General features: G+C 46.4%; 1 protein-coding gene and 1 long non-coding RNA gene across 2 annotated transcripts in view; both read right to left on the reverse strand.

Moving 5' to 3' along the window:
- RNF43 (ring finger protein 43) overlaps nt 1-25,100 on the reverse strand; it is a 58,480-nt gene extending 33,380 nt beyond the window's left edge. The window contains exon 1 of the mRNA XM_053961204.1: nt 24,750-25,100. Coding sequence (XP_053817179.1) covers nt 24,750-24,986 — 237 coding nt within the window. The 5' untranslated portion in view covers nt 24,987-25,100. The remainder of the gene's footprint in view (nt 1-24,749) is intronic.
- A 43-nt stretch (nt 25,101-25,143) lies between these two features.
- LOC128798049 (uncharacterized) lies at nt 25,144-26,739 on the reverse strand. The gene is made up of 3 exons (XR_008434315.1): nt 26,527-26,739; nt 26,146-26,275; nt 25,144-26,039 (listed from the first exon to the last, which is right to left on the reverse strand). It is a non-coding gene; the product is annotated as an uncharacterized LOC128798049 (long non-coding RNA).
- Between the last annotated feature and the right edge of the window lie 611 nt (nt 26,740-27,350).

The raw sequence follows: 27,350 nt of genomic DNA on the forward strand, positions 1-27,350 counted from the left end.
GAGAGCCATCTCCATGGTTAATATTCCAGAGGCTGATCCATCCTCACACCTCCAGTGCCATTAGACACTCCAGCTTCCATGGAAAACTATTCTTTCTTGTTGTCATCCAGCCTCCTGCTCAGTGGCCAGCTGACCACTGACCCCACTGCTATTTAGTTGCTATAAATCAAGGGCCACAGGACACTTCCAGAGCACCATGATGTGGCAAATCCTCCAAAGATGGGGATGTGGTCAGTTTAGAATTAAGTAACCAAAAACTTTGGATACAAACAGCTTAAAGGCTGTGGTGTGTTGGTCAGTGTGAGCTCCTGCCTGGGAGATAGAACACTAACATGGGGCCTGAAAAAATCTTCCAGAAAGTGCCACGGATTCAGCTCAGCTGCTCAGGCAGTTTCATGCTCAGCCAGCTTGGGATGGTTCCGTGGTGATTTTTTTTTTACTAAAAAAAAGTACTTTCAACTTCGACATTTAAAAATCACCTTTTATAAGCACAAAAAAATTTCTTTCCAAACTCACTGGCTTCTGGACACGTTCATGGAAGCCAAGAAAACCAGTCAGGTAACCGAGTCCAGCTCCTGAGGCAGCCCATGTTTCCATCTTTCTCTAAAAAATATTGACTCCACAACAGCAGACCCAGGCAAGGACACTTGTACTGCAAAGGGACACAACAGCTGCTTTCCAAAAGCTGAGGCATGTCAAAACAGTTCTTCTGCCCAGCCTGACCTCAGAAGGTTCACAACAGGGCTAATATCAAGTAGGGTTTAACAGGACTGGTTTATCCCTGGAACGATAACAAACAGTGCTCAAACAAAATCCTTCTGAGTTTGACATGGTCATAGTGGCTGAGGTACAGCCTGAGCTACAACCAATATTTCAAGGACCCTCATGCCATGGAGCACCCAACAGACTTTAAATCCAGCCAGAAAAGCTGCAGGAGTAGAAGTCTTCTCAGCCTACCACGGCACACTCAGGGGATCCCCCAATGCTTCCTTTCCAGGGATTATTCCTTTCCTTTGCTTTGCATTTTGTCCAATTGCTCCCACTCCCAGAGATGCACCCAAGAGTTTCACTGGCTCTGGAGTGTCCCCAAAATTCCTCTAGCCCATCCCAGCTGGGCTGTGACACTGTCTGCTGTCCTCTTCTTCCACAACCTCCAGGCTCCATTTCCCTGGTCCTTCAAAACCCCCTTCATAGCCCAGAACTGGGGATGAACATCAAGTTGATTACAAAACAATTTCTTTTGTTGATAGAAAATTCTTTGCAGGGCGTGAACAGCAGGAGAAAGAAAGGACTCCTCTGAACTGCAGCTGGCTGGAAACCCCCGGAGGGCAAGAATCTGATCCCTCCTTTGAGGAGCACGGGCCTGTCTGTACAGGCTGTGGGAGCAGGAGAGTTCTGTGTGTGCAGCTCCAACAACTCTCACCAGCCCCTGCCTTGCCTTGCTCAGGACCAGCCTCCAGCTCACGCACGGGAAATGGCTCCGCTCCTCCCATTAGCACCCCTGGACAGACCTTGTCCTCCTCACCCCACTAATCCCCTCCTCCAGAGCCAAACCTCTTCCCCATCACCCACCTCCCCTTCAGCAGCCCCATCATCCACCCAAACCCAAATCCTTCTCTCCTGCTGCTCAGAAACACCCTGTGCATCCTTCAGAGCTGCTCAGGAGGAAGAAATCCTCCATGCAACAATGCCAGATCTTGGCAGGAACATCCACCCATCTATTGTTTTATACTTACCAATACCCCACCAAATCCTCTGCCCTGGATGCAGCCATTCTGCAGATACCATAGCAACACTTTTAAAAAGACATCCTGAGGATGGACTCAACATGTTCCTTAGGAGCAAGGAATCTGCTTATCAACAGTGAGTTTGAGAAGCCATGTCCACAGATTTTCCAGCCCTAGGAAGAAACATCCTTCCTTGGGCAGCCAGTCCTGCTCTGGATCAGCCCCATCTGCTTCCCAAGAGGACCAAAGACTCCCTATTCCTGGACCTCAGCATTACCAATGAATGTGTGCTGCAGTTCCCTTTATCCCACAGAATCCTGGAGCAGGCCAGGCTGGAAGGGAGCCCCGAGGGTCACTGGTGCCCCCTCCCTGCTCAGGCAGGGCCATCCCAGAGCACAGGGCACAGCACTGTGTGCACAGGGCTCTGGAGTATCCCCGCCCAGGGAGACTCCAGCCCCTCCCTGGGCAGCCTGTTCAGGGCTGGACACTGCCCAGGGCAGAAGTTCTGCCTCCTGGGCAGGGGCAGTTCCTGGGCTCAGGCCCTGCCCGTGGCTCTGGTGCCACTGCTGGGCCCCGGAGCAGAGCCTGGGCCCTGCTCTGCCCTCCCTGCAGATATCTGAGGAGTTTCAACTGGAGCCTGGAACAGAGAACTATACCAAAAGAGCAAAAACACTTTGGGAAGCTTCCCTGGAGTGGTGTGGGACTGCTACCTGGTATCTCAGTCCCTGAAATCAGATATCAAGACTTCAGGAAATGCTTAAGAAGGGGCTCAGCTTAGGTAGGTCCCAGAACATACACTTTCCTTCAAAAGAGAAAGAGCCTCTTGGGTACCTCCTTGGAGGAGTATGGGGCTGCTGCCTGGGATCTCAGCTCCCAAGAGAAGATGTGAAAAGCCTCCTGGAGATGCCTGGTGCATCCTGGAAGATAAGGTTTCCATGAAAGGAGAAAAATAATTTCAGATTACTTCCTTAGAGGAGTCTGGGACTGCTACTGAGGATATCCAGTGCCTAAATCAGAGATGAAAAGACTCTGGGAGATGGTACCTGGATATCAGCTGCCTGGAGGAGATATGAAAAGACATGAGATATGAAAAGACTCCAGGAGATGCCTGGGAGGTGTCTCAGGTAGATCCTGGAAGATGCAGATTCCACAAAAAGAGAAAATTCATCTCGGCCAGCTTCCCTTGAGCAATCCAGGGTTGCTACCTGGGATTTCAGGTCCTGAAATCAAGAGATCAGGACTCCAGGAATGTTACCACCTTGTCATCTTTGAATTATGGTGGTAACGTGGTCTCAACAAGGCTGGGCAAGAATTTCCACAGCTGCTGTCTGGTTGATTTGGGGGGCAGCCCCTGACTTGAGGCTCTGCTTATCCCAGTGTCCTCCAGCCCACCCAAACAATACAGACAGCCCTGGGGGAGATTTTTCATTCTCAGACTTTTCTGCCATTCCCATCCTTTCTGGAAGAAGCACCTGTGCTTGTCCCAGCTCCCCTGCCACAGCAACGGATATCCTGGAACCAGTGCAGCTTCCAGCTACCCAGGGTCCTGCTCCAAACCCAGGGTGGGGAGGACACCAGGATGGCTGTCCCTCTCTGCCCATTGCACCGCGGCTGAAGAAACTCCTGCTCGATTCTCGCCCTCCTGGCTTTGCTCTAAAGGTCACCTGGCTCCTCCACTGCCACTCACACCCTCCTTGGGCTGTCAGGATGTGAGGGGTCCAGCAGGGACTGGAAGGGAAAGTCTGCTCAGGGCAGCTCAGCTAAAGTCTGATTAGGACTGTGACGGGAGCTGAGAAGAAAGTGAAGGGTGTGGAAAAATAGGGAGGAGAAGGATTGTTTTGGAGGAGAATAGGTCCAGAGCTCTGGGCAGTTTCATTAGAGGAATATTAAGTAAATGAGTCAGAGCTTGTGGTGCCTGAGGCTCGGGAAAGCTGCTGCTGGAGTGAAGGATGGCGAGTGAAGATGAGGATCATGGCGTGCTGTCTGCGAGTGAGATCCAACCAGGACACAACAAGAGGAAACTTGTTGCCTGCTCAGACTTTGATGAACGCTTGCAGAGATCAAGCACTGCAGATGTTCCATCACTGCCTCCCTCTGTGCCTGGTTCCAGCTCCGGACCATGCACTCCAGGCACTTCCCAATCCACTGTGCTTCCCGAGGCACCGGAGCTCCCAGAGTGCCCCACTCCAGCAGCACCCCCACACCACGCTGATCCCTTGGGTCTCTAAAGTAATTCTGCAAGTCAGGTTTTATGTATTCGTAGCTGGTATCTGGGGATAAAATTTGTCTCTTAATTCCTGCACCTAAAAAACTGAATATTGCACTAATAGCACATGCAGGAATGCTCTGTGTATCAATAATCCCTGCAAATGTTCCAGGCCAGGCTGGACAGGGCTTGAAGCAACCTGGGTAGTGGAAGATGTCCCTGCCCATGGCAGGGGTGGAATTGGATGATCTTTAAGGTCCTCCCAAACCAAACCTTTCTGGTTTGATGAATAAATGTGTATCACGAATGTGTAAATGTATAAGTACATATGCATGTGTATATATATCTGTATGTGTACATATATACAGATATGCATCTCTATGTAGAAATATATATAAATATTTACCTGTACTGCAAACACAAAACCCAAGCCTGAAGTTAAGATGGGTAAACCAAATTGACTACTTTCAAATTACAAAATTAATTTCATAAGCACCTGGGAAATTCAAGGTAAAGAAGTTAATTCAGATGTTGTTGTGATAACAGAGATACAGGAATAATACAGTGGGCTGCACTAAAATATATTTAATTGCATGAAACAGTTTCAAAAATCTGTAAGTTGAAATTCCACACCAGTATGGAAAAGAAATACCAAAGCTACCAACTGATGATCTCTCCGTGGTGATCCCAGAAACCAGGAAAGGCAAAAGCAAGTGAGGGAGGTAACTGAAGTAGAAAAGCACAGTATTAACCACAGAATCCCAGAATCACTGGGGTTGGAAAAGATCTTCAAGACCACTGAGTCCAAGCTGTGCCCAATCCCCACCTTGTCCCCAGCCCAGAGCGCTGAGTGCCATGTCCAGCCTTTCCTTGGGCACCTCCAGGGATGGGCACTCCAAACCTCCCTGGGCAGCTCATAATTAATGGGTGACTTAATCATCTCCATACCAGCAGGGCAAATGTTGTGTTGAAGTCAGATCAAAAGACACATTTTGGTATCTTTATCAACTTCTTTATGGAAAAGTTTGGAGCAACCTCCAAAGTAGGTACCATCATGGATAGTGCACGGGGAGGAGGTTGGTTGAAGACAGATTATTTCTCTAATAGTGCCCATTATATACTCAAATCCCCCTATTCTTAGAAAAGAAAAATAAATAAATAAATAAGGCATTCTCAAATACTAGAAGTCTAAGAATAAGAAAAGTAGTTGGAAAAACATTTTATAAAGCAAATTAAAAGGCAAAATGTTTTTGGGTTACACGGAAAATACTGAAAGATTTCCTGCTGGAGGCTTGGAGTAAATTTACACCATTGAGCCCAAAACCCCAACATTGAATAATAAAGGAAAGGAGAAGACCAGAAAGAAAAGGAAACCTTTGAAAAGTGGAACTTGACTCCAAAGTATGAGAACAACAGAGACTGTAATTCTGGCAAGTTAAAGAGACTGATCAAAAGAGAAAAACATGCCAGGGGCTCCCATACAAACAATAAAGTCTTTTTCAACACATTAGAAGCAGGATGTCTATTAGTGAGTCTCTGTGGCCAACAAATAACTCAGGGAATGAAAGATACACTCAAAAAATATTTGCAAAAAAACCTACATGAATTGTTTGCATCATAGGGCACCACAGAGGAAGTCAGGAAGTTCCCATGCAGAGCATTTCAGCATGGTCATAAATTACTTGGGAAAGGGTATATTAATGAGGTGACAAAATTTGCAGATGAAATAGGTTTTTTTTTAGTTACCCACATCTCAAAATCCAAATTATCCTATCTCCAACTGATTGGGAAGACTTGCATGAAGGATCTCAGGCTCAGTGGATAGTTTATTGAGCAACACGATACCAACAGCTCCCACCTCCTCCCATGCTCCTGGCCACACATTCCCCACTGCTCACCCCGTCCTCGACTCCTCCATGAGCTCATTCAGCTCATGAAAGCATCAGAAAATGAACCCAGCAAGTAAAATTGAGCATTTGCTGCACCTGTAATGAGCTGGACAGGTTTGGGAAAGGGTCTCACAAGGCCTGGGGTCACAGCAAGTGAGGGATGAGTTATGGCACAGAAAGTAGGAGAGGGGAACGCAGTAGTTAGGGAAAAAGAAGAGCAAGTCCTCTTCAGCAAGGAGTTGGGATCAGCCTTGTGTGTAACTGCTGCTGAAATGGCTCTGTGCTCGGAGAGGGGAAATTTAGTACCAGTGAGGACAGAGGGATGTGCCTGGGAACAATCATTTGAGCTGTAAAGACAAGGATGTAGACTTTAAAATAGCTCATTAAACTCAGGAGAGACCCTGGAATTATCCTGTAACACTTTCTGAAAGCATCATATTGTTGGTGGGCACTGTATCTATTTTATATATATATATATTCCTGCCCTACCCAATAAAGCAGATTAAGTTAGGAATCTATGGGGGAAAAAGACTGGGAAATGCTGTCCATGGCACACTTACAGCCCAACAGGCCTTTTGGTAATGGTGACTCTATCTCAACATGGGAAAATCTGAAAAACGGCACAGGTAGCAAAAATAGTCAGGAAGCAAAAAGGTGGGAAATTTGTGGGTAAGAGGAGCCCAGGATGCTCCACCCAGAAGAGAATGGTATCTTGTAAAGTTGTGAACATTGGAAATGATGCAAATACAGATTAATTATTCACTATTCTTCATAATGCAAAGAGGAAGGTGTCACCTCAAACCAAGGAAAAGGTGTAAAATAAACAAGAAGAATTCTTCTCACAGGCTCAGTGTGACACTCCCTGCTGGCAGATGATGTAGAGATATAAAAGATCCACATCACCATGGGACAAGACCCATTCCAGGTAACAATCCAAGTATCCTCTCTGTCATTTCAGCCTTGATGACCCCAAAGCTCCTGATGCTGGGATTTTGGGACGACAGACCCACCTTGATATTTTTCTCCTGGGCTTTCTCTACTGACTCCAAGCACCTGCCATGTTCACTGTGCCCATGTGTAGCCCACACCTGCTGAGCTGCTTTGCCCCATCTCCCTTTAGAGACAACCCCAGACTCCCTGGGCCCTTGCATGGTTCATCTGCCCTGTGACAGACCCCACAAGCAGTTGACCCAAGAAGTCCCAGTCCTTTCCAGTGACTTTCCACCAAAGAGGAAAAACTCCTCTGCACAGAAAACAACCTTTTGGAGAGGTTAAGTCTAACAGCAGGGATTGGATTCCCTGAAGAAAGAAGCACCATCTCAGACCTTATTTTTCACTTCTACGTAAAACTTTTTCTTACTTCCAAGTAAAGGCACCTTTGGCTTCATGTTCTCCACTAAAAGTAAGAAAACTATTATAATTTTAAAACCAGAAAAGCAAGTCTCTTGTCTGTACAAAATCCTGATCCTAAGGAGATGAGGATGGAACAACTTATGGAAGCAGGAACCACAGAGCACTGCTGGGAGAGGTTCAACACTATCTAATATAATGGAATCACAGAATCCCAGAATGGTTTGGATTGGAGGGACCTTAAAGCTCATCCAGTTCCAACCCCCTGCCATGGGCAGGAACACCTTCCACTGTCCCAGGCTGCTCCAAGCCCTGTCCAACCTGGCCTTGGACACTTCCAGGGATCCAGGGGCAGCCACAGCTTCTCTGGACACTCTGTGCCAGGGCCTCAGCACCATCAGGGAACAATTCCTTCCCCATACCCATCCAGCCCCACCCTCTGGCACTGGGCAGCCATTCCCCCTTATCCTGTCACTCCAGTCCTTTGTAAATAGTCCCTCTCCATCATTCTTCAGCTCCCTTCAGGTGCTGGAAGGCCACAATTAGGTCACACCGGAGCCTTCTCCTCTTGGCTGAAATATCCCAATTGATTACTGTTGGTCTATTATTGCTGGAAAAAAAAAAAGGCAGCAGAGTTGATACAGAATTAAACTCTTGGCTCGAGTTTTCATACTTCCTTTAAACCTGGCTCCAGGCTTTGATGTCAAGTAACTAAGCTGATCAGGCAGTTTAGCAAGGCTGGGTTTGTTGTGGAGGATGCTCTCCGAGAGAGGCAGCGCGGTCACTCTCCTGCTGCCCTTGGACTGGCTCAGCTCAGCCTCACTCACCTCCCTCTGCAGCATGCCTGTGAGGCCCCTGGATCCCTCAGGGTGTGAAGATGAACACAACAATCTGTGTCTGCTTGGCTCCAGGCAGGATCACACCGATACAAACCCTGACCCAGCACTGTCCCAGTAAGACCAAAACAATAGTGCCAGGCAAGAAGGAGAAAAAGCATTATCAACTTGACTTTTGTTCAGTTATCTAAATTTACAACCTTGATTTCTCATTTGAGCCTGAACTTCCAGTCAGTCGCAGGTAAAAGTACGTTGCATTCCCATGTTCCTGCAAGGTAACCATCCCCCCTCTTCCTGAGGAGACTGCATCAGTTATCCAGGATTTTTATCAAGCAAGATCACAAACGTGAGCTCTGAGGATGCAGAATAGACCTGAACACTTGGTCAGCTCCTTTTAAGAGAACAGATCACATCTGGCTTCAAGAGACAGAGTTGTTTCCTTATTTCTTTGATGTAGAACCTCAACCATTGTGTTCTTGTTACAAATCGCTTTATGGTTTGAATCTTACATATACTCAAACTCATGTATTTTTCTTTATTGCTTTGCAGCACATGCAAACAGTGGCAAACACTGAGTTGATAACAACTGGAAGGAATTTTTGGGGGGCTAAATGATTTCAGTGAAAGGACTTTGAAAACCTGAAAGAAGCTCAATTCCCACCTCAGTGGCTGATGATGTCAAATTTCCAAGCATCTGGTCAGCAGCTCTGTTTACAAGGGTTGTGTCTTTGGGGAGGAAGCTGAAAGAAATAAGTGCTTTTTTTTGTTCCATTTGCTGCTCTGAGGAGCTTTTAATGAATTACCTGAGATGATAATATGATTAAGTGAGGGCTCTATGCACTGGGGTACATGGGCTGTGCACAGAGGTCTTGATACCTGAACAGAAGAGCACAGGAAATGGGTCACTAGAGAAGGCAATTACTGAAATGAAGGGAAAATACGGAGAGATGCTTATCTTGTTAAAACATGGTTGGAAACAAAGCAAAACAAACCAATGAAGCTCAGAGAAACCCCAAAGATATCAGCTTACAGGTACAGTCTGAGTGGAAATGGCAGATACATTTTCCCTGTAAACGTATCTGAAAGACAGTTCAATTCTTGAAGTTACTCTGAACTCCAACAAAACACAACTAAATATCCAAATTTAAGGATGAAAAAAAAAATACTTTGAAACTTTGAGCTCTCCCCCTCCACCAGTGCTCACTGGGTGATCACTGAACTGGGCTTTGTGTAAGAGAAAAATTCTACAGAAACATTTGATAAACAGGATATTTCAGTTCATTTTTTACCCCAAGATGTTGCATTTCTCAACTGGAGAGAGAGAAGGAAGTTTGTTAGAGATTTGCTTAATGAATAATTCAGCTACACGTTACAGTCAGGCTTCAAACATTTCTGTGGGCAAGACTCTACACACTCTACACTGAAATTTCCACAGGTGAAGAATAAATCAGAAATGCACTTGAGATAGTCATACATTGTTCTGTCCTCTTTACCCTGCTCTAATCAATTAAGTTTAATCATTTAATAACTACCTATTTAACCGGAAAAGTCAATCAAATGGAGGAACTTAGATTAGCTCTTTGTGGCAATCTCACTGCAGATAACAAACACCAAGTCCAGGACCATCATAAATAATGTCAAAAACAAGGCTTGCCACCAACTCTGATGTCTTTCCACGTGAGAAATGCACATTTTAGTGTGATCAGACACAGTCTCAGACACCAATATAATCCAAGAACAAAGAGCTCAAAATACAGAGGATGAGGGACTTGCACTCATGAAAGCACCGACTCTAAAAACAACCAAAGGTCAATGAAAGGACAATATCATGATGAAATAACAAATTAACATAGGCTGCCAGACTGATATCATGGTCAAAAGGTCAGATGTGAACCTCTGGGTACAATTCAGATGGAGAAGATCGAAGATCACAGGAATTGCCAGACCGGATTAAAGGAAATCCGTAACAAACACCCAAAATGTGGACTGGTTTGCATGACCACAAGGCAGCCAAACCATCATTGACCTCTTCAGGCAATGTGACCTCTCCACCAGGACACAGACAAGCTACAATTCAATACAAAATCGTCCTTCAAATCTGTGCTAATATACATGCATCAAAAAAAAAAAAAAAAGATCCTCAAAGGTCTTAAAATTCAGTAGCTTTCACCTGGGTCCCACAGGATTTTTCAGGGAAGCAAAGGAATATTCCCAACACACCCACAGTTCTCCAGCCAATTTCTTTAAGCCCATGTTCACACAGATGCTTAGCTGGAGTTTTGAAGGTATTAAAAATCTCTTGAAGTTCTCAACATGGTCAACAGAATTAAACAAACACAAGGAGGTTTGTCTTCATGGACACATCAGCCTTACTCCCTGCATTCATCTTGTCTGCTTAAAGCACTATGGCCACCCAAAACCACCACCAGCTTCATTCCACCTTTTTTCCCCCTCACTTCAGAAGTCATGGCACAAGGGTCCCAGTCCTGCCATGAAGAAGGAAAATGTTCCCAGCATTAAGCAGCATTCTTTGGGATGCAGACTTCTATGTGTATGTGTTCAGAATGGGAAGCAGGGACAGTCTCCCCATTGTGGGCTGACAATTCACCCCAAGGACAAGACTCCAGTGGAAGCAGGGAGAGTAGCTCATGTGGATTTGTACATCTCCAAACAACCCAATTACTATCCCTTTATCTCCTTTTCTCCTCTAAATGACAATCCACATACACATTCAGGAGGCTACTCCATGCACTAATTCTCTCTCCACAGATGGGGCATCTCAAGCACTTTTAGAGTAGCCTGCAAGCCACAGTGTGCCTAATTGGGTAGCATTCCTGAAAGCATCAGCAATGGTACAGAGTTTCATGGAACTCCACAGCCATGCAGACATCAGGAATGGAGCCATCCTCTGGAGAGGCCATTGAACAACTTGACCTTTGATGGAATTTACTGATGGCTGGAGGCACAACACTTGGTCAGTACCACAACATCTCCTGATACAGTATGTTATGCAGTTATCAGTATCACTGTATCTCTTTATCTCCCAGCTCATGATACAAATGGACAGGGCCTCCCGCGGGGTTTGGTCCTGGGCAGACAGAAGATGTTCTGCTTGATGTCTGAGGAAACAAAGATCTCTGTCTGTGAACGTCTGGGGGTCATGGGGGGGAAAAAGGGCTATTTTCTGGCTCCAGCAAAACTTAGGTATGACCTCAGGAAAACATGTAAGAAACCTTATCTGGGAAGGGGAACCAAAGATCCTGGATGTCAAAAATTTAGCAGAGGGTCCTTCTCACCCTCTGGCAGAACGCTGTGCTGCCAGGGAAGTCATATTTAGGAACGTGGTTAGAATAAGAAACAAGCTGCCATGGCCCTGTGGTGTCTGGATGGTGAGATTCTGCTTAAGATCTCATGCTGTGGTAGAAGTCAGCACTCTTTTACCAAAGCTTCCTACAGAATTTAGGACCATGGAGTTAAAATTGAAAATCCCTCAGATGGACAGAAATACTTGCCCAGGTGTCAGCTGTACATCACAGCTCACCAGGCCCAGTGAACCACAGGACCACCAGGACCACTGAAACACAGTAGGGATGAGAGGTCAAGGAAAGAGAAGCTGCTTCTAATAACCAACAAAATCTGGAGGGGAGAGTTCAGAAGAGGGACTGGAGCAAATGTCTTGTCTTCTGTTCAAGTCAGGCTGGGAGAACAGGCAAGATGCTCCAGTCCCTCTGGCTTTAACTTTCCCTTCGCCTGTCCCAGCCAGACCAAAGCCTGCAGAATCATCATCTTGCCTTATCTTGAACTCGGCTTTTGGGGAAGAAGGATTAGACAGATGTCAATTAATCCTTCAGGCTGCAAAATCAAGAACGTGATACCGGGATTCCAAGGAACAGGCTGGCCTGTAGGCAACAGGGCCAGGACTTGCTGGCACCTGAAGAAATGGATTTTGCAAATCCCCTTGTTTCTGCAAGTTGCCCTTTGGGACATTATCCCACAATTCCCATGTGTGGCCTGTCAGTTAAACCATCTTTCTGCCCCTGGAACAGCCAAAATTCCCAGTGCTGGGCAGCATCAAGCACGCTGCATTCCCTGGCTCCATGGCTTGAGAAACAAACTACAGGACCTCAAAATACTTCCTTTGACACTAGCTGAACAAGAAGACCTAAAAATGCAAATCATAGAAACACAGAAGTGTTTAGGTTGGGAAAGCCCTCTGGGATCATCTAGTGCAACCATTCCCCCAGCACTGCCAAGGTCACCACTGCCCCATGTCCCCGAGTGTCACATCTGCAGGGCTGTTAAACCCCTCCAGGGGTGGGGACACTGCCACTGCCCTGAGCAGCCTCTGCCAGTGCCTGACCAACGTTTCAATGAATTAATTTGCCCCAAAGTCAAATTTAAAATGGTATGGCTGGCAAGGGCTTGAAGCTTATTTTTGAGCTCCCAGTCGAGGTAAGAATTTATGTCCCAGAAGTAGTTATCTGATTTATCTGATATCTCTGAATAAAATATATCTTTCTAAAATGCACAAAGTATTTATGGCCATTCAGGGCAAATTTAGGGGCTTCATTAAATTAGCAGTGTAGAGTAATTCAGCTGATGGCCATAGGGTTATGGCTGGGTTTTTTTTCCCAGTAGTATGATGTCTCAGTCCTATTTGTTTCAAGATAAATGTTTATGGTTGCAACTGATGATTTTAAAGACCTTTTCCAACTTAAATGATTCTGTGATTCCACATCAACTGGTTTTCTTGGTGATGAAGTACCTGCTGTTTGCAGGTTACCTTGATTCATTCCCTAGGCAAGGAAAGAGGATATGCCAACAGACCTTCAAAAAATATATATTCTCTAATAAGTAGAGAAACTCTTATTTCAAATGCAGGAATATCTGACTGTTACTGAGATACAGCTCTTAGAAAGAGAAGATAACTGCTGAGAGCATGTGCTGTACCCAAACTCTCTGGAAGATATCAAAGATCCAGGTTCTGCTGCTTGAGATACACACACAGAGTTATTATCCCATCAGTGAAACATACTGAGGGAATCATGAATGATGAGGGTGACAAAGAATAAAAATTCTATGTTCAGTAAAGCTGGATAGGACTTGGAGCAAACTGGTCTAGTGGAAGCTGTCTCTGTCCATGGCAGGGGGGTGGAACAAGATATTTAAGGTCCCTTTTGACCCAGAGTATTCCAAGATTCTATGATATGAAGACCAAAGTGCCAAGGGCTACAAACGCGGATTAACAGCACCATGAAACTGAAAGCCATGCTGTGAGATTTTCAATAGTTGAACCTAAGGAACCTTGTAATGCTTTCTATGTGAACAGAAAGCTGAGCTTCATCTCAGTGATGGAGAATGAAGGAGGTACTTAGGCAGTTTTTCCTCCCAGTCTTGCCCAAAAGAGCAGAGGGGGGGCTGGAAGGGCTGGTGCTGAGGGCAGTGGGGCTTGGGCTGGAAGGTTTCTGCGGGAGAGGAGAATGCAAGGTTGGATTTGGACCAAAGGTCCATGCAGCCCAGCATCTTTGCCTTGATAGTTGCCAACAGTGGATTTCTGAAGGAGAAGTAAGAACGGGACAAGCTTGTTGGGCTTCTGTCCCAGGCATTCTCCAGGCCTCCACCATTTTATAGACTCCCAGAGGCAAAGCTGGGACCTGTTATTTCATAGCCATGGATGGAGCCTTCTCCCATTCATTAGTTCCAGTGGGTTTTGAACCTATGTAAACTTTCAGCATCCACAGCAGTTCCTGCAGCAAGGGATTGTACATGTTAATTGTACAGTGAGTGAAGAGCTCTTCCCTTTGAACCTGGCTCTTTGTAGCCTCATGTGATGCCCCATTATTTTAATATGAAGAGAAACTAACAGTCAATCCCTATTCATGACTCTGTGGATCTTCTCCGGATCACCCTTCGGCTGCCTCTTTTCCAGCCAGAAGAGAGTTAGTCCAGTTTGTTTGTCTTTGGATAAAACACGTCTTACGCTTTCTTTGATCCTTATGTTTTTCTCCAAACATCTTCCAATACAGTTACTGCTTTTTTAGAGCTGTGGAGTACAGAACTTCACACAGGATTCAAGATCCGGATGTACCTTGGATTTCCACAGGAGATCAGAGAGATTCTCTGGCTTATTCTCTCATTTTCATTGCTAATGTTCCCTTTGTCTTCATGACAACCACCACATTCCAAGCTGACACTTGCACGGACCAGTCTGTTAAAATCACAAGACACAGTTGTGGCAATGGGCAAATTAGAGCCCATCACCTGAATGTGAAGAAATGACTGATTGTCCCTGTTCTCCTGAAGTATTTGGTCTCATAGGGTCATGTAATGATTCACAGATGAACCTTGTCTTCATCAATTCTAATTAGATCATGTATTGGAAAGCTCTAGAACATTACCAAGCATTCCTGTTTCCATGTGTTCATCAACACTTGGGAGAGCAAAGCTACAGCACACACAGCTGTAGCCACGGGCTCCTTCCAAAGGGAGAGTCTGCCAGTTATTCCTTCCACCTACTTCTTACCTTCCAATAATTATTTATCCAGAAGCCTCCTTCTTAATCCACATCTTAGTTTCCCTGGAAGTCTTTGCATTTGGAAAATTCAGCCTGCCCAACTGATGCCACTGTTGACTCCTTCACATCCACTCGTAGCACTCTGTGTTATAATTTCCATCAACGTATCATTTTACAACACACTGCTCCAGGCTTTTATGGATGAACTGGAGCTCAGAGAAAAACTGGAATCCCATCAGCCACCTTCCAGGGATTTTAAACAAGAGTTCATAGACAAGTTAATAGTTCAATGATTTCATCCTCCCCAGTCCTTGGGTGAATACCACCTGATCCCAGCGACTGATAGTGGTAATTCTATCTCCATCACCATCTCATCTCCAGACATTTCAGCCTGAGACAGATGAAAGCACAAGGAGAATTGCATTCATTTTTCTGCTAGGAGTTTAGCTGCCCTAAGCACAGCTTTTAGACTTTAATTTTTTATAGGTCCTACCAATTGTCAGGTGAGTGTTCTGCTCATGACTGAAGAGAATCTAGCATTACCATTTTCAAGTTATTTCTCCTCTCTTCACTGTCTTCATGTCTTTTTAGGCTGCTCCTCTTTTTTTCTAATTTTACCAGATTTCTTCCTTTTCCAGGATGCTTTTATATACTTTCTTACTCTTATGTTTAGGTATGTTAGGGCTTTTTTCATTTTTCAAGTATTGCTTGAGAGGTACATTTTATCTTAATTCTTACTGTGGTGCCCTCAAACACTTTGATGCAAAGGATGTAACTCCTGGTTGCCCTCTCAGACTCTTTTGAATGACCTTATTTGATTTCATGTCACTCTTTTCTAAATTAAAACACAACAGTGGATGATTTTTGGCCCCTTAACATCTCAGCAGGAATAAAGTACATGATTGTCACTGTCCCAGAGTGGCTTTTCAGAAGCAGGAGTTTGAATGAGGGTGTGGAAAAGGCCAAAGCCAGCATGGCATTCCCCAGTCTGTTCTGCGGAGAAAGCACCACGAAAGAGGCAGCCAGAGAAGGAGCACAAAGAAAAGAGCTGCCACCAACTCAGGCCACAACCAGGTGCAACTGCCAGAAATTATGAAATGGTGGTTTCTCAACCAAAAACCAACACAAGTTGTTTGATGATCTTTTCTAACTTAAGGGCTGCGTGTTGTACAAGCACGTGGGGTTTGTGCATCACTCAAATCTGACGTGCTTCGCTCATGGAGAAGTTGGGCAAAGTTTACAAACAGCAGCTTTTGGTCCCCTGGAGTAACAGAAGAGACGTCAGAGTCCTCTTAAGGAGGCAATGGAAAGACCAGATTATCCCTCTGAGGAGAGCAAAGTGTTGGAAGCAAATGCTGACAGGCAACAGCCTAAACCCTCCTGTGAACTGCTACTGAACCAGAACAACACATCCAGAAAAGCAACGAGAGTAACCATTATTCTAAGCAAGATGAAAATTATAGAAGATTAAAAAAAGACATTTGAGAGAGCAGATGAGGAAAAAAAAATACCTGAGTGGGACTATATGGCCTGAGGCATGTTATGTGAATGAGGCCAGGTGAAACAGAGGGTAACGGGGAAGACAGTGGCATTTTGGTGGCCCCACGGAAATGTTTGGAGAGAGGTCTCCAGCACTGACACTCAGGGACAATGTGCACCCACAGCAAGGCTGCAGGAGTAACATCCAACAGGACACTTAGGGAATAAGGAACAGCGGAGGTACAGCATCACAAGCAGAAGAAGGGGAACTCTTGTCTCTTCAGGATCTTGGGAAGATTCCCCTTATTTTAGAATAGAACTATCTTAGTAAATAAAAAGTTATTCAGATCATTTTGCAAGGAACAGGAGACTCAGGACTGGAGCAGTAACACAAACACAAACATTATCTCTCTTACTACTCTAAAAAGTAGTCAAGGCTGGGTTTCTGGAGCTGTATCTCTACAGTGGATGGTTCTGTAAAGAGACCAACTTGCCAAGATTTAATGTCTGATTCAAACTGACACACAGGAAGCTACAGGAATTATCACAATTCACTCTCCTATTTGACTTCCATATCCTTAGAGATATTCCCTATATTTAAACAATCTGAAAGCAACATTTTGGTGCAGGATCCTGCAGAAAATTCAACTAATGAAAGAACCAGTGTTCTCCACTCAATCCCTAGAACTTGTCTCTTCTGCTCTGCCACGTGGTCATCACCCTTTCTAGACACTGTGCCTGCCCTGCTCTGTATTTCAGCTTGTTGGCCTTTGTAAGGAGAACTGTTTCACATCTCTAACAGGACTGGAGTGCTGTTCATCTTTTACATCTGGATCAACTCGATCCCAGGGTCATTCTCCCTGAGTTTCTGCAATGGACATGTCCCTCCTACAGTTCTGCACCAACAGTGCTGCCCAACACACACTTCATGGAAACACAGATGCTGAGAAGCTTTGGAAGTAGGAAGTTGAAATCTATCCTTTCATGTTATTTTGAACTAGAATTCACATACCTTTTACCAAAACAAAGCAAATTTAATCCCCAAACTGCTTTACTTACATTCAGAAGTAACATGTCATAACCAAACTCCATCAAAAGCTTTTGATTTGTTTCACAGAGTTTATGGCCAGAGGAATTGATTCAGCTCCCCAGTCAGAACTGCTGTGTTTGACAATCCAGTACATCTTTGCCACTACCCTGATGCTGAACACAGTAATAAGCATTAGATTAACCCATTTGATCACTGGAGACCAAATTACCGAGATGGAGAACAAAAGAGAGATCAAAGGGCCACTAATGCCCTTAACAAGACCCTTCAGGGATGGGGAAGTGACGAGGTGAGAATACATCCGTTGATTTAGGCAGATGATTCAGATCTCAACATGCAGGGGAAGAGGATACACACCCAAAATTTTAGATAATTTGAATGGGGTGGCTGCAGGGGGGAAGAGAGTCTTCACAGAAATCTGGCAACACAGGAGTAACCCATACAACCTAAGCACATTCAAACCAATCTTCTCTCTACTACCTTTGAACAATGACCTACATGTTTAAGTGCCTTGTTCTGAAATAAGGCCAATCCTTGATGCTCCTAGAAACAAGATGAAAAGGTCCCAAGACAACTCTTGTCCAACTCCAGCCTGAGCAGGCCCAAAGCTCTGAAGCATGAGATGTGATTACAATTCCTTAATGCAGCCTGAAAGTGTTGTGGGCAAATGAAAGGCTGTGCAGCGCTTCCTGTTCTTTACAGCCAGGGAAATAAGGGGAAAAAATAAACAGATATTAAAACTAAGTCATAAATCACAGAACTCAAAGACAGAAGAGACCACCATTACCATCCACACCACTTCTGTCTACTTTACACCTGTCCTGCTGCAGCCAAGTGCGAGACCTTGAATGGAGAAAAGACCAAAAGGGTAATAAAATATGAATGTGCATTACTGAAGTATGATATATTGCCTTGTACTGAGATTCATTTTATACTTCTGCTTTGTTTATAACCAAAAATTTCACTTATTTGACCCTTGGCAATCCCTGCAACATAGACTGTCGGTGATACTGAAGATTGTAGACCTGAAGGTCAAACTACACTGCACATTTCCCATTGTACTTACTTATCACATTTTTCAGTTTAGGTTAAAACTTGCTTGTTTTCATACTATGACTTTTGGGCAAAGTCCACAGAAAGCTTTTAGGCAAGGTTATGAACATTTTAGGCTTTTAGGCATGTTTTTGGCGTGTTTCACTGCATGGAAAACCACTGAGATATATTAAATAAAAATGCATGTCAATTTTTGTCCAAAATCCAGTCTGATACAACAGAGCCCTCTTTGATCACACGGAGTTGGTGTTGTATTACTTTGACAATTCTGAAAGTTTTCGTTTAAAAATAATAAATTCACATGCAGTTCAGAACAGCCTTCCTCAATAAGAAATGCCCACCAAAGCTTTCACTTGATGGAGGCACAGAAAAAAAAAAAAAAATTCTCTAATGGTTCAGAACCATTCTATCACAAATTCAGCCTGGCTGCAGCCTGCAAGCATCACAGGGCCCTGTTTCCCTTCTCCTGTAATCTCATCCCTCTGCCAGCTTATCTTTGGGAAATGTCCACTTGTTCCCTGGATGTATTCCAGAGCCTGTGCATGGCCAGATGTCCTCTATTGACTGTCACTCACTCCAGCCCTGTGGGTTCAGTCTCCTGACAACAGATCACTGCTCCAGCCGTGAGTCTCCAGAACTGTCACCTTTTTAGTACTGAAGATCTTCAGTTCAAGATGGATCTGTGCCCACCGTCATAAATAATTCAACTGCAACTGCAACTAGCACCAGATGGTGCACTGGGAACCTGGGAGGTTTAGGTTTAATGTCCTTTAAACTCCTTAAGCATGGAACAGTTGCCTGTCACATGTTTTCTGGGTGAGGAAAGGAGAAGACACACCATGGAAAGCTCCAGCTCAGCCTCTGTATACGCTCAAGAGAGGGCTGGAGGTTCAGAAACAGCCTCTGAGATCAACTTCTTCTAGCAGCCAACTCTGAGATTCCCACTCTGCATCTGGATTTTAATGGCTCACCTTCCAGTTACACTTAAATCCTGCACCAATACTGAACTAATCCACACTGTGGGTTACACTGGACACTACCAACACTGCGCTCATACTCTATGTCCAATTTCTGAGAGATCTGTTTGGGCCAAATTGTTTCTTCAACACTACCAACGTCCCTGTGTTGGGTGACTACAGCCTTTTTGAGTCACTGCTTTGTGTGTTCCCCAACACAGCTTCTACTTTCATTGACTCACAGGGTAGTTTGGGTTGGGAGGGACTTTGATGCTCAGCTCGTTCCACCTCCTGCCATCTGCAGGGACACCTTCCACTGTCCCAGGCTGCTCCAAGCCCCGTCCAACCTGGCCTAGGGCACTGCCAGGGATTCAGGGCAGCCACAGCTTCTCTGGACAACCTGTGCCAGGGCCTCCCCACCCTCACAGGGAAGAACTTTCTCCTAATATCTAATCTAAATCTACTGTCTTTTGGATTGAATCCATTCCCCCTTGTCCTGTCACTCCAGGCCCTTGTAAATAGTCTCTCTCCATCTTCCTTGTCAGCTCCTTCAGGTACTGGAAGGCAACAATCAGATAACCCTGGAACTTCTTTTTTCCAGGCTAAATGATTCCAAATGTCTTAGCCTTTCCTGAGCAGTGTCTATGTGCCATGTAAAAAAGTGGGGATCTTTCCTCTGTAGGAGCCATTCGTCTCAGTGTTTCAGTGCAATTTCCTGTTAATGGTTTGTGTCAGAATAACACTTTTTGGTACTTAGGCACCTATTTTTATTGTGCTGCAGTCAGGCCAAGTGGCTCCATTATTGCTGCTTCTGAAGCAGCTCTTGCACATTACTTAACGTTAAGTCAAGTCTGTGTACACGAGTACGAGCTCTTCCAAGAGACAGAAACTGCTCCTTTGAACTTCCTCGTATTGTGCTATCTGACCAGTTTATTCTCACGTAATTTAAGTCCCCATAATTATTTGGTTCAACTTTCCCACTTCTCTGTCAACGTTATGCACTCAACATCCTTTTGTTGATGCAGGAGCTGGGAGTATAGAAGACACTAAGTTGTTTACTTTGGGATGGGTTGGGAGTGTAAACCTCTGTGAGCACCGAAGGAGGTGATTCCAATTCCAACTGCATGTGCCTTGCACTGGGAACACTCTCCATTGTCCAGGGTGATCCCAAGGGGTTCACTGCAGCAACTCCATGGGATAATTACCACTGCTGTTCTGAACACCACACTCCTCCTCTAACTGGATCTGTGATTGATTTTCTCCTTCTGAATGGTACATGTCAAAGGCGATTCAGGTTCCTCCTCCAGTTCTCACCCAATACATCCTAAATAGATAATTCTGAATGTTTTTGAAATAATTTATTTTTCAGGGAGGAGAGGAGGAAGGAGGATAGTCCTTGGTTTGGGGGTTCAGAGCCTTTAGGGAGCTTTTTCTGGGGGTTTCTTCAACTTTGGTTTTATTTTCTTCAGGTGTTTTCCTGCAGTGCTAAGTTAAAACAATGCACTCCGTGGGTAAGTGAAAGCTGACTTTCTCCTACAATCCCCTCATTATGAAACTGCTGAGTTTGTACAGAAATTGAATAAAGCACTGTGAGACTTGCAATGAAATAATGGATGTTGGGAAAACTAGTTCTACACACTGCCTGCTCAGTGAGACTGTGCCACTGTCGCACACGTGTACTGGAATTTTCTATGTGTCAACATGTGAAGAGATTGGGACTGCTGGTCACTTTGCCCTCCCTGAAGTAATGTGAGGTTATCCATCTCTTTTTAAATATCATTAATAGGACTCTTCCCAAACTTTTAACACTTTTTCTCAAATACCCTAGAACTAAAGACTGTACCGATCCCTGCCACTTTGCACAGACTAAAGGAATCATCTTTTTCCCTGTGTAGAAGATGAGGGTTATACACACTCAAAGAGATATTAAAGCTCAGTTTTAATAATGCATCCTTGAATCTTGATCATCCTTGAACTGTCCTAAACAAGACTGTAAGTGATGAACTATATCTAAAATAAAAAGGGTTTTTTCCTTCCACAATTAGATTTGCACATGTTGTAATTCAAATTAGAAAAATCTTCTTGCAACTCTCTCCAGTGATTCTCTCCTTCTCTTTCCAAGACATTCCTTATTTTCTTATCTACCTTCAAATCAACATCAACTCGTTCCAGTACCACGTTGAGACTGAGTCAAGGGCAAGAAGGAAACTGAGACTTATTCCTCAAAAGTCAGCCGATAGAGCAGCAGAAGTATCAAAAATAGAAACTGAAAAATCTCTATAGCAATCCTGTGAAAGGGAGTTCATCGGCAGCTACAGAAGTTGCAATATCAAATCCTGAGCTGCTCCTGGATTGTCCATTGTCAGTAAGCTCCAAATATGTTCCTTCCAACTTACTTGTCTAAAAGCTTTGGTTCCTCCATCTGTAGTAAAGGGCCAGGTTTTGACTTCCATGGAATTTTAACAGCAGATCAAGCTCCTACAGTGGCCCAGCAGAGATCATAGAATCCCAGACTGGTTTGGGTTGGAAGGGATCTTAAAACTCAACCAGTCCACCCCCTGCCATGGGCAGGGACATCTTCCACTGTCCCAGGCTGCTCCAAGCCCCATTCTACCTGGCCTTGGGCACTTCCAGGGATCCAGGGGCAACCACAGCTTCTCTGGGCAACTTGTGCCAGGGTCTCACCACCCTCACAGGGGAGGATTCCTTCCCAATTTAAACTTCCAAACCCAAATTTCCAGTTTGGAAACTGCCAGTGAGTTCCCCAGGTGCTTCCCACATCCAGCAAGAGTTAATGCTCAGAGCTCCCTGAACAAGCTGGAGCAGTGCACAAGCCTGGAGATGATTTCTGCAAGAAGTCTGAGGTGTTGGTTTTTTGACCTATAAAGGCTTAAGTGGCTCTGCCTGCTTGAGAAATTCCTCTCCCTTTGCATCACACAGCAGCAGCAGCATTGGAGTGCCAGAGGAACGCTGCTGGGGTTACACCGGCAGGGCTGGCGGCTCTCTGGCATCTTCCTGCTTGCCCACTGGACAACAATAGAAATACAGAGATTTCCCACAAAACCACTCACAAGGGCAAAGGCCATGAGGGGGAATTCAACGCTGGGGCTCTTTTATTGTAGGTAAAGAGGATATTGCTAAAGTTGGCTTCTAGGATGTAACACACCACAATCAAAGTCCATTTCTGTAGATGATCCTGGAAAATAGGGCAAGGAGAAACGAAACCAGGAAAACATTCTGGTAGAAGTACCTTTGGTGAGGCTCCATCACTTGCGTGCAGGATTTTCTGTATTAAATTAAGAATGCATTTCTAAAAATATATTGACCAGAGCACTGTGAACATAATTATAAGTCATAATGAAGTGAACCTGACTTGCCTGCAGGGCCAACTCTGTACCACTGATCCCTGGGCAATCCTATTCTACCTCTGAAAGAAGAGAGCATTGCTTTGGAAACAGTTCTGGGCCATCCACGCCTCTCTTCCAAGCTAAGTTCTGCAGTTTGTGTTCTCCTGGACAGGCTGACTGTACCTTACAGAGTCTGACATAACCAAGACTATCCAAAAATGCTGTGAAAACCCCACTTCTTGACTCAATAACTGCAAATGTACCATGTTAGGTCCCTAAACTACATTTGAAGAAGCAATTGTGCAGGTATGCATGCACAGCGTAAGTTTATTTATTAAGCAGGAGTTCCAGTGACATCAAAGTTAAGCACGTGACCTAAAGTTTTTGCAAGATTGGAATGTTGACAACCATGTGCAAAATGAGATGTTCCAATAAAGCCTGGTTCTGGTCTGTTTAATAACCCACTATTTAAAAGCAAACTGGAAAGTACACATCCCACTAATTTCTTACTTCTTTTGCACCTGGAGAGTTACATCCCCATTTCCCGTTTTCTCTTTCCAGAGGTAAGAACCCATTGCAGGATCAGGACCCGAACAATTCTAAACGCCATTTTATAGGCCAAGTTTCAATATTTAACAGCAGAATTAGGAACCACAGCATGAGATCTGCAGGAGAGGTCACACGTACACTTGGCTAAGCCCTTCCAGAGCACAGTGCCTGGCACCGGGCAAACATCCTGCTGCAGGAGGCACAGCCTGACCCCCTGTCTCAGTGCTGCCAGCTAAAACCACGACTTCCTGCACTGGATCCAGTGGGATGTGGAGTGGGAGCTCACCTGAGCACACAGAGTGGCAGAGTCAAGGCCTGAAAACACACCCAGGGCAGGTCAGTGTCTGTTGTGCCCAAACTCAACAGGCTGGATTAGAGTTTCCCCAGCCCTCTCCATTTGGAGTGTGACTTTCAAAGGATGAAATTGCACACTATTCACAGATTTTTATTCCAAACACCTGGTTGGTGCTGCTGTGATGGCACAAAATCCCTACTTGGTATTGCTGCATTTAGTTAGAAACCTCCACACATCTCTCAGGAGAGGCTATCATCCTCCCATTTCCAAAAGGTCCTGCTCTATACTTTGTGCTCGGTTGCAACACCACTGTAGCTTTAGTAAGGAATAAATATTGACTTTCCTGGACATTGCCTCACAACAGAAGAGGACCTTGAGTGCATTTGTCTCAGATATTTTTTTTAGCCTGGTAATATAATTTTATAGCAGAGATTTCATTCTGAGGAGTTCAAAAGGCATGGAAAAGCAGACTTTATTCATATCACAAATTGTCCATGTTCACTTTTAGACAGGTGACCATGTTCTAAAGCTGGCTCCACTGTCCTTCCCTTCTTAAACGACACAAAATGTATTACTTTCATTTAAATTTCCAGACTACAAATGTAATTAAGATTTCAACATACCCCATTTGGAAAGTCCTGGAAAAGTCCAGGAGAAAATTAAGACAATATTAATGCAGGCTATTTTGTAATTTTTTCTTTTTTCCTCAAGAATAAAGCACACAATTGCCAAGCAGATGAGCCACAGAATGGAGAGAATGCGCACCAGGTCTCAGGAATCTGAGCTCCAAACTCAGAGTGTGCAGGAGATGGGTCTGTTCAGTGAATGGCTCAGCTCCGGCTGTGCAGCATGTGCACCTCCTGCCCAGGTGTGGAGATACCTGTGACCTTAATAGATTACCCTTAATAAAGGTCAGAGAACAGCAGAACATTAACAGAACATCAATTTATCTATAAAAATACCTGGTGGTGACACCACTGGAGCTCCTGTGTAGGTAACATTCACCCTTTAGGTACAGGCAACAACAAGCAGGGCCAGGGATTCTGGTGGGCACAGCCAGGATGGGTTTCAGGACTGAAACAGAACCCCGACCTCGGCAGTGTGCGAAAAACCTCATGAGTTTCAGAGAAAAGAAAAAACTAATCCTATCTCCTGTCAGATGTTTCACATCCCGACATGTGACTTGACACACTCAGCTTTATAGCATCAATTAAGATACGAAATAATCTCTATGGAATCAGCCGACCACATGCACAGTTCAGCAGTAATCAGGCGCAGCCACAGCTCGGCCCCGAAGGAAGGCTCGGCCCTTTGCACGATGCCGTCCCCTCGGCCCCCGCGACCAAACCCGCGGGGACAGCGCACGGAGCGCGCCACAATCCGCGCCGGGAGCCGGGAGCCGAGGCACCGCTCGGGGAGCCGAGGCAGCCGGGAGGGAAAGGGGACGGGCTGCGGCGGGGGCGAGGCCGCCGGAGCGCGGCGAGGCACCGCTGCTCTTACCTGGAGCAGTTTCCCTTCGGCTGGAGTCACCTCGGCGACGTTGGCGAACTCCCCTTCCAGGATGATGGGCTCCACTTTGAGCGGGATGACCCTGATGATGGCTTTCTGCGCCGCCGCCCGTTCTGACTCCACGGCCGCCGCAAGCGCCAGCCCGGTGTGGCCCAGTCCTGCCTGCAGGGTCGCCATGAGCAGCCAAGGCCAGAGGACAGCCAGCTGCACCTGGGGGCCAGCACTCATGCTACCAGCAGCGGGCTCCGGCCGTTCATACCGCTCGGCAACGCGTCCTCAGCGCGGCGGGCCCGGCCGGCGGCTCCGCTCCCGGGGCTCCGAGCCGGCTGCGGACAGAGCCAGGGGCCGCAGAGCGGGGCTCGGTCACCGCCAGCGCGGCTCCCCGGCGACGCCGGCTCTCGCCATCGCCGCTCCTCTTGCCCCGTGCCACGTGCTCACAGGCCGCCGGGAGCTCAGAGACATATTTTAAACAAACAAACTAAAAAAAAAAAAAAAAAAATCCTAAATTGTGAGTCTCTCCTCCGGCAGATAACTCCAGAAGGATCAGCGAAACAGGTTGCAAGCAAGAAGTCAGTTTGGGTGCACAGGCAGCATTAGGAACTCCTCGGTCCCGCGGAGGTGAGGCACGGGGAGGTCTCCCCGCGCTTGTGGAGGCCTCCTGTCTCCTGGCCAAGATTTAGGAAGACCCCCAGGTTCAAAACATCCATCCCAAATACCCTCGAGAGACACCTCACCTTCTTGCTAGCATTTCCCACAGCATAAGCACAACCTTGAATGTTATCTGCGGCGATTGGTATCCTTCCCAGAAATTCGGCAGGCGGTATTCCTTGAATTTATGGTGACAAGAAGGCTTGCTCTAGTACTGTTCCCTTCCAAACGGAGATGATCCCTTCCATCTTCCTCATGCCAGAAGTGCTTCATTCAAGTCTGGAGATCAGCTTTACTTTTCCCTTAGAAATCCATGCTCACAGTCTGACTCTGGATAGAGTTCTCAAAGATAATTAACAGAACACAGAGCTCCTCTTCATGGCTGGAAGTTCCCAAGAAATAAAAAGGCCCCCAAACACTGCCAAAGTTTAGACATGAAGCCCAACAGGTATCAGGCAGAAAGTTACAGCGTATCTGGTTTCTCTCGCACTATTTCTGTGCGCACCCGAGTTCCGGTATGACCACTTCCAAGCGCACGTTAAGAAGATCCTGACTCAAGGCCCCACAAAATAAAATAGAAAGCTCCACGGTCTGCCCAAAGGTCACATGAAACGCATCGACGAGTCTTCATAACTGGGAGAATTAAGACAGAAAGTGTTTTCGATTAAACTGAAGTTACAGTGATCACATGGCTCTGGAGAGAAAAGAGGATATACAAGAAAAAGAAAACTTTGCAAACCTGTTAGGCAGTGAGCCGGCTGGAGTCCGCAGGGGCTGGGCCGAGAGGGAATCCGGCTGTAAATCCCAGGCAAAAGTTATTTCCAGTAGCTTAACAAAACCATGTGGCTCTGGTGATGTTTGGGCTCGGTCTTAAAAAAAAAAAACAAAAAAAAACAAAAACAAAAAAAAAAAAAAACAAAAAAAAAAAAAAAAAAAAAAAAACAAAAAACCACAAAAAAAACCCAACAACAACAAAAAAAAAAAAAAAAAAACAAAAAAAAAAAAAAAAAAAAAAACAAAAAAAGAGAAAAACTCTCGCACACACGCAGCAGGCAGGTAGGTGCAAGCAGAGCTCCACAGCCCGAAAAGGGATCCAGGGAGATCAAAGGGAGAAAATTACAGCAGACAGAGAGCTCCCGAGGCAGGCATGGCTGAAAGTGAAGTGTCCGCATGTAATCGCCCGACCTGCGCCAGCACCCCCGCTCTCTCCGGGAAAGCTTCCAAAGCGTGGCGTCCCCGCAGCGGAGGCGGGCACCGGCCGTGCCGGCAGCGAGCGCGGACGGCGAGCAGAGCTGGGACATGGGCAGCGACCGGCGGCGGAGCCGCTGCCGGCGGCGCGGGCGGCGCGGCGGGGCCGGAGCGCGGCTCCGGCGACAGCGGCGGAAGGTGCCGGCGGGCGGGCGGGGGAGCCCCGGGCCGGCCGGGCGCTCGTACCTGCGGACACGGGCGGGTGGAGCAGCCGAGCCGCCGCCCCCGGCCGGGCCGCGGGCTCCCCCTCCTGCCCCGCCGCCCGCCTGCAGCGCCCGGGCCCGCGGGGGCGGGGGACACCCGGCCGGGCCCGGCCCGCCGCGGCTCCGGGCCGGCCGCGCTGCCCCGCGGGGCGCTGCCCGTCGCCCCCGCGCTCCAGCTCGGGCTCGGGGAGGTTCCAGGTCGGGCTGATGTGAGAGGTCCGGAATTCCGCCGCTCGGGCTCCGCGGGGAGGTGGAGGATGCTGCGGGCCGGAGCCGCGGTCTCGGGCCGGAGCGGGGATGCGGGACGGTACCGGGGAACCCACCGGGAGAAACCCGGGCCAGGACCCGAAGCTGGCCGGGGGTCGCGCCCACTGCCCCGGGAAAAGGGGCCCCAGGAAAGCGAACTGGTCAGCAGGCGGGGTTGTGACACCCGTGGAGTCACTCACGGAAATGAGTAAGTGATGCCAACGAGGAGTCGGTCCCCTCTTTTGTG

Source organism: Vidua chalybeata, chromosome 20, assembly GCF_026979565.1.
Source record: "Vidua chalybeata isolate OUT-0048 chromosome 20, bVidCha1 merged haplotype, whole genome shotgun sequence".
Lineage (NCBI taxonomy): Eukaryota > Metazoa > Chordata > Aves > Passeriformes > Viduidae > Vidua > Vidua chalybeata.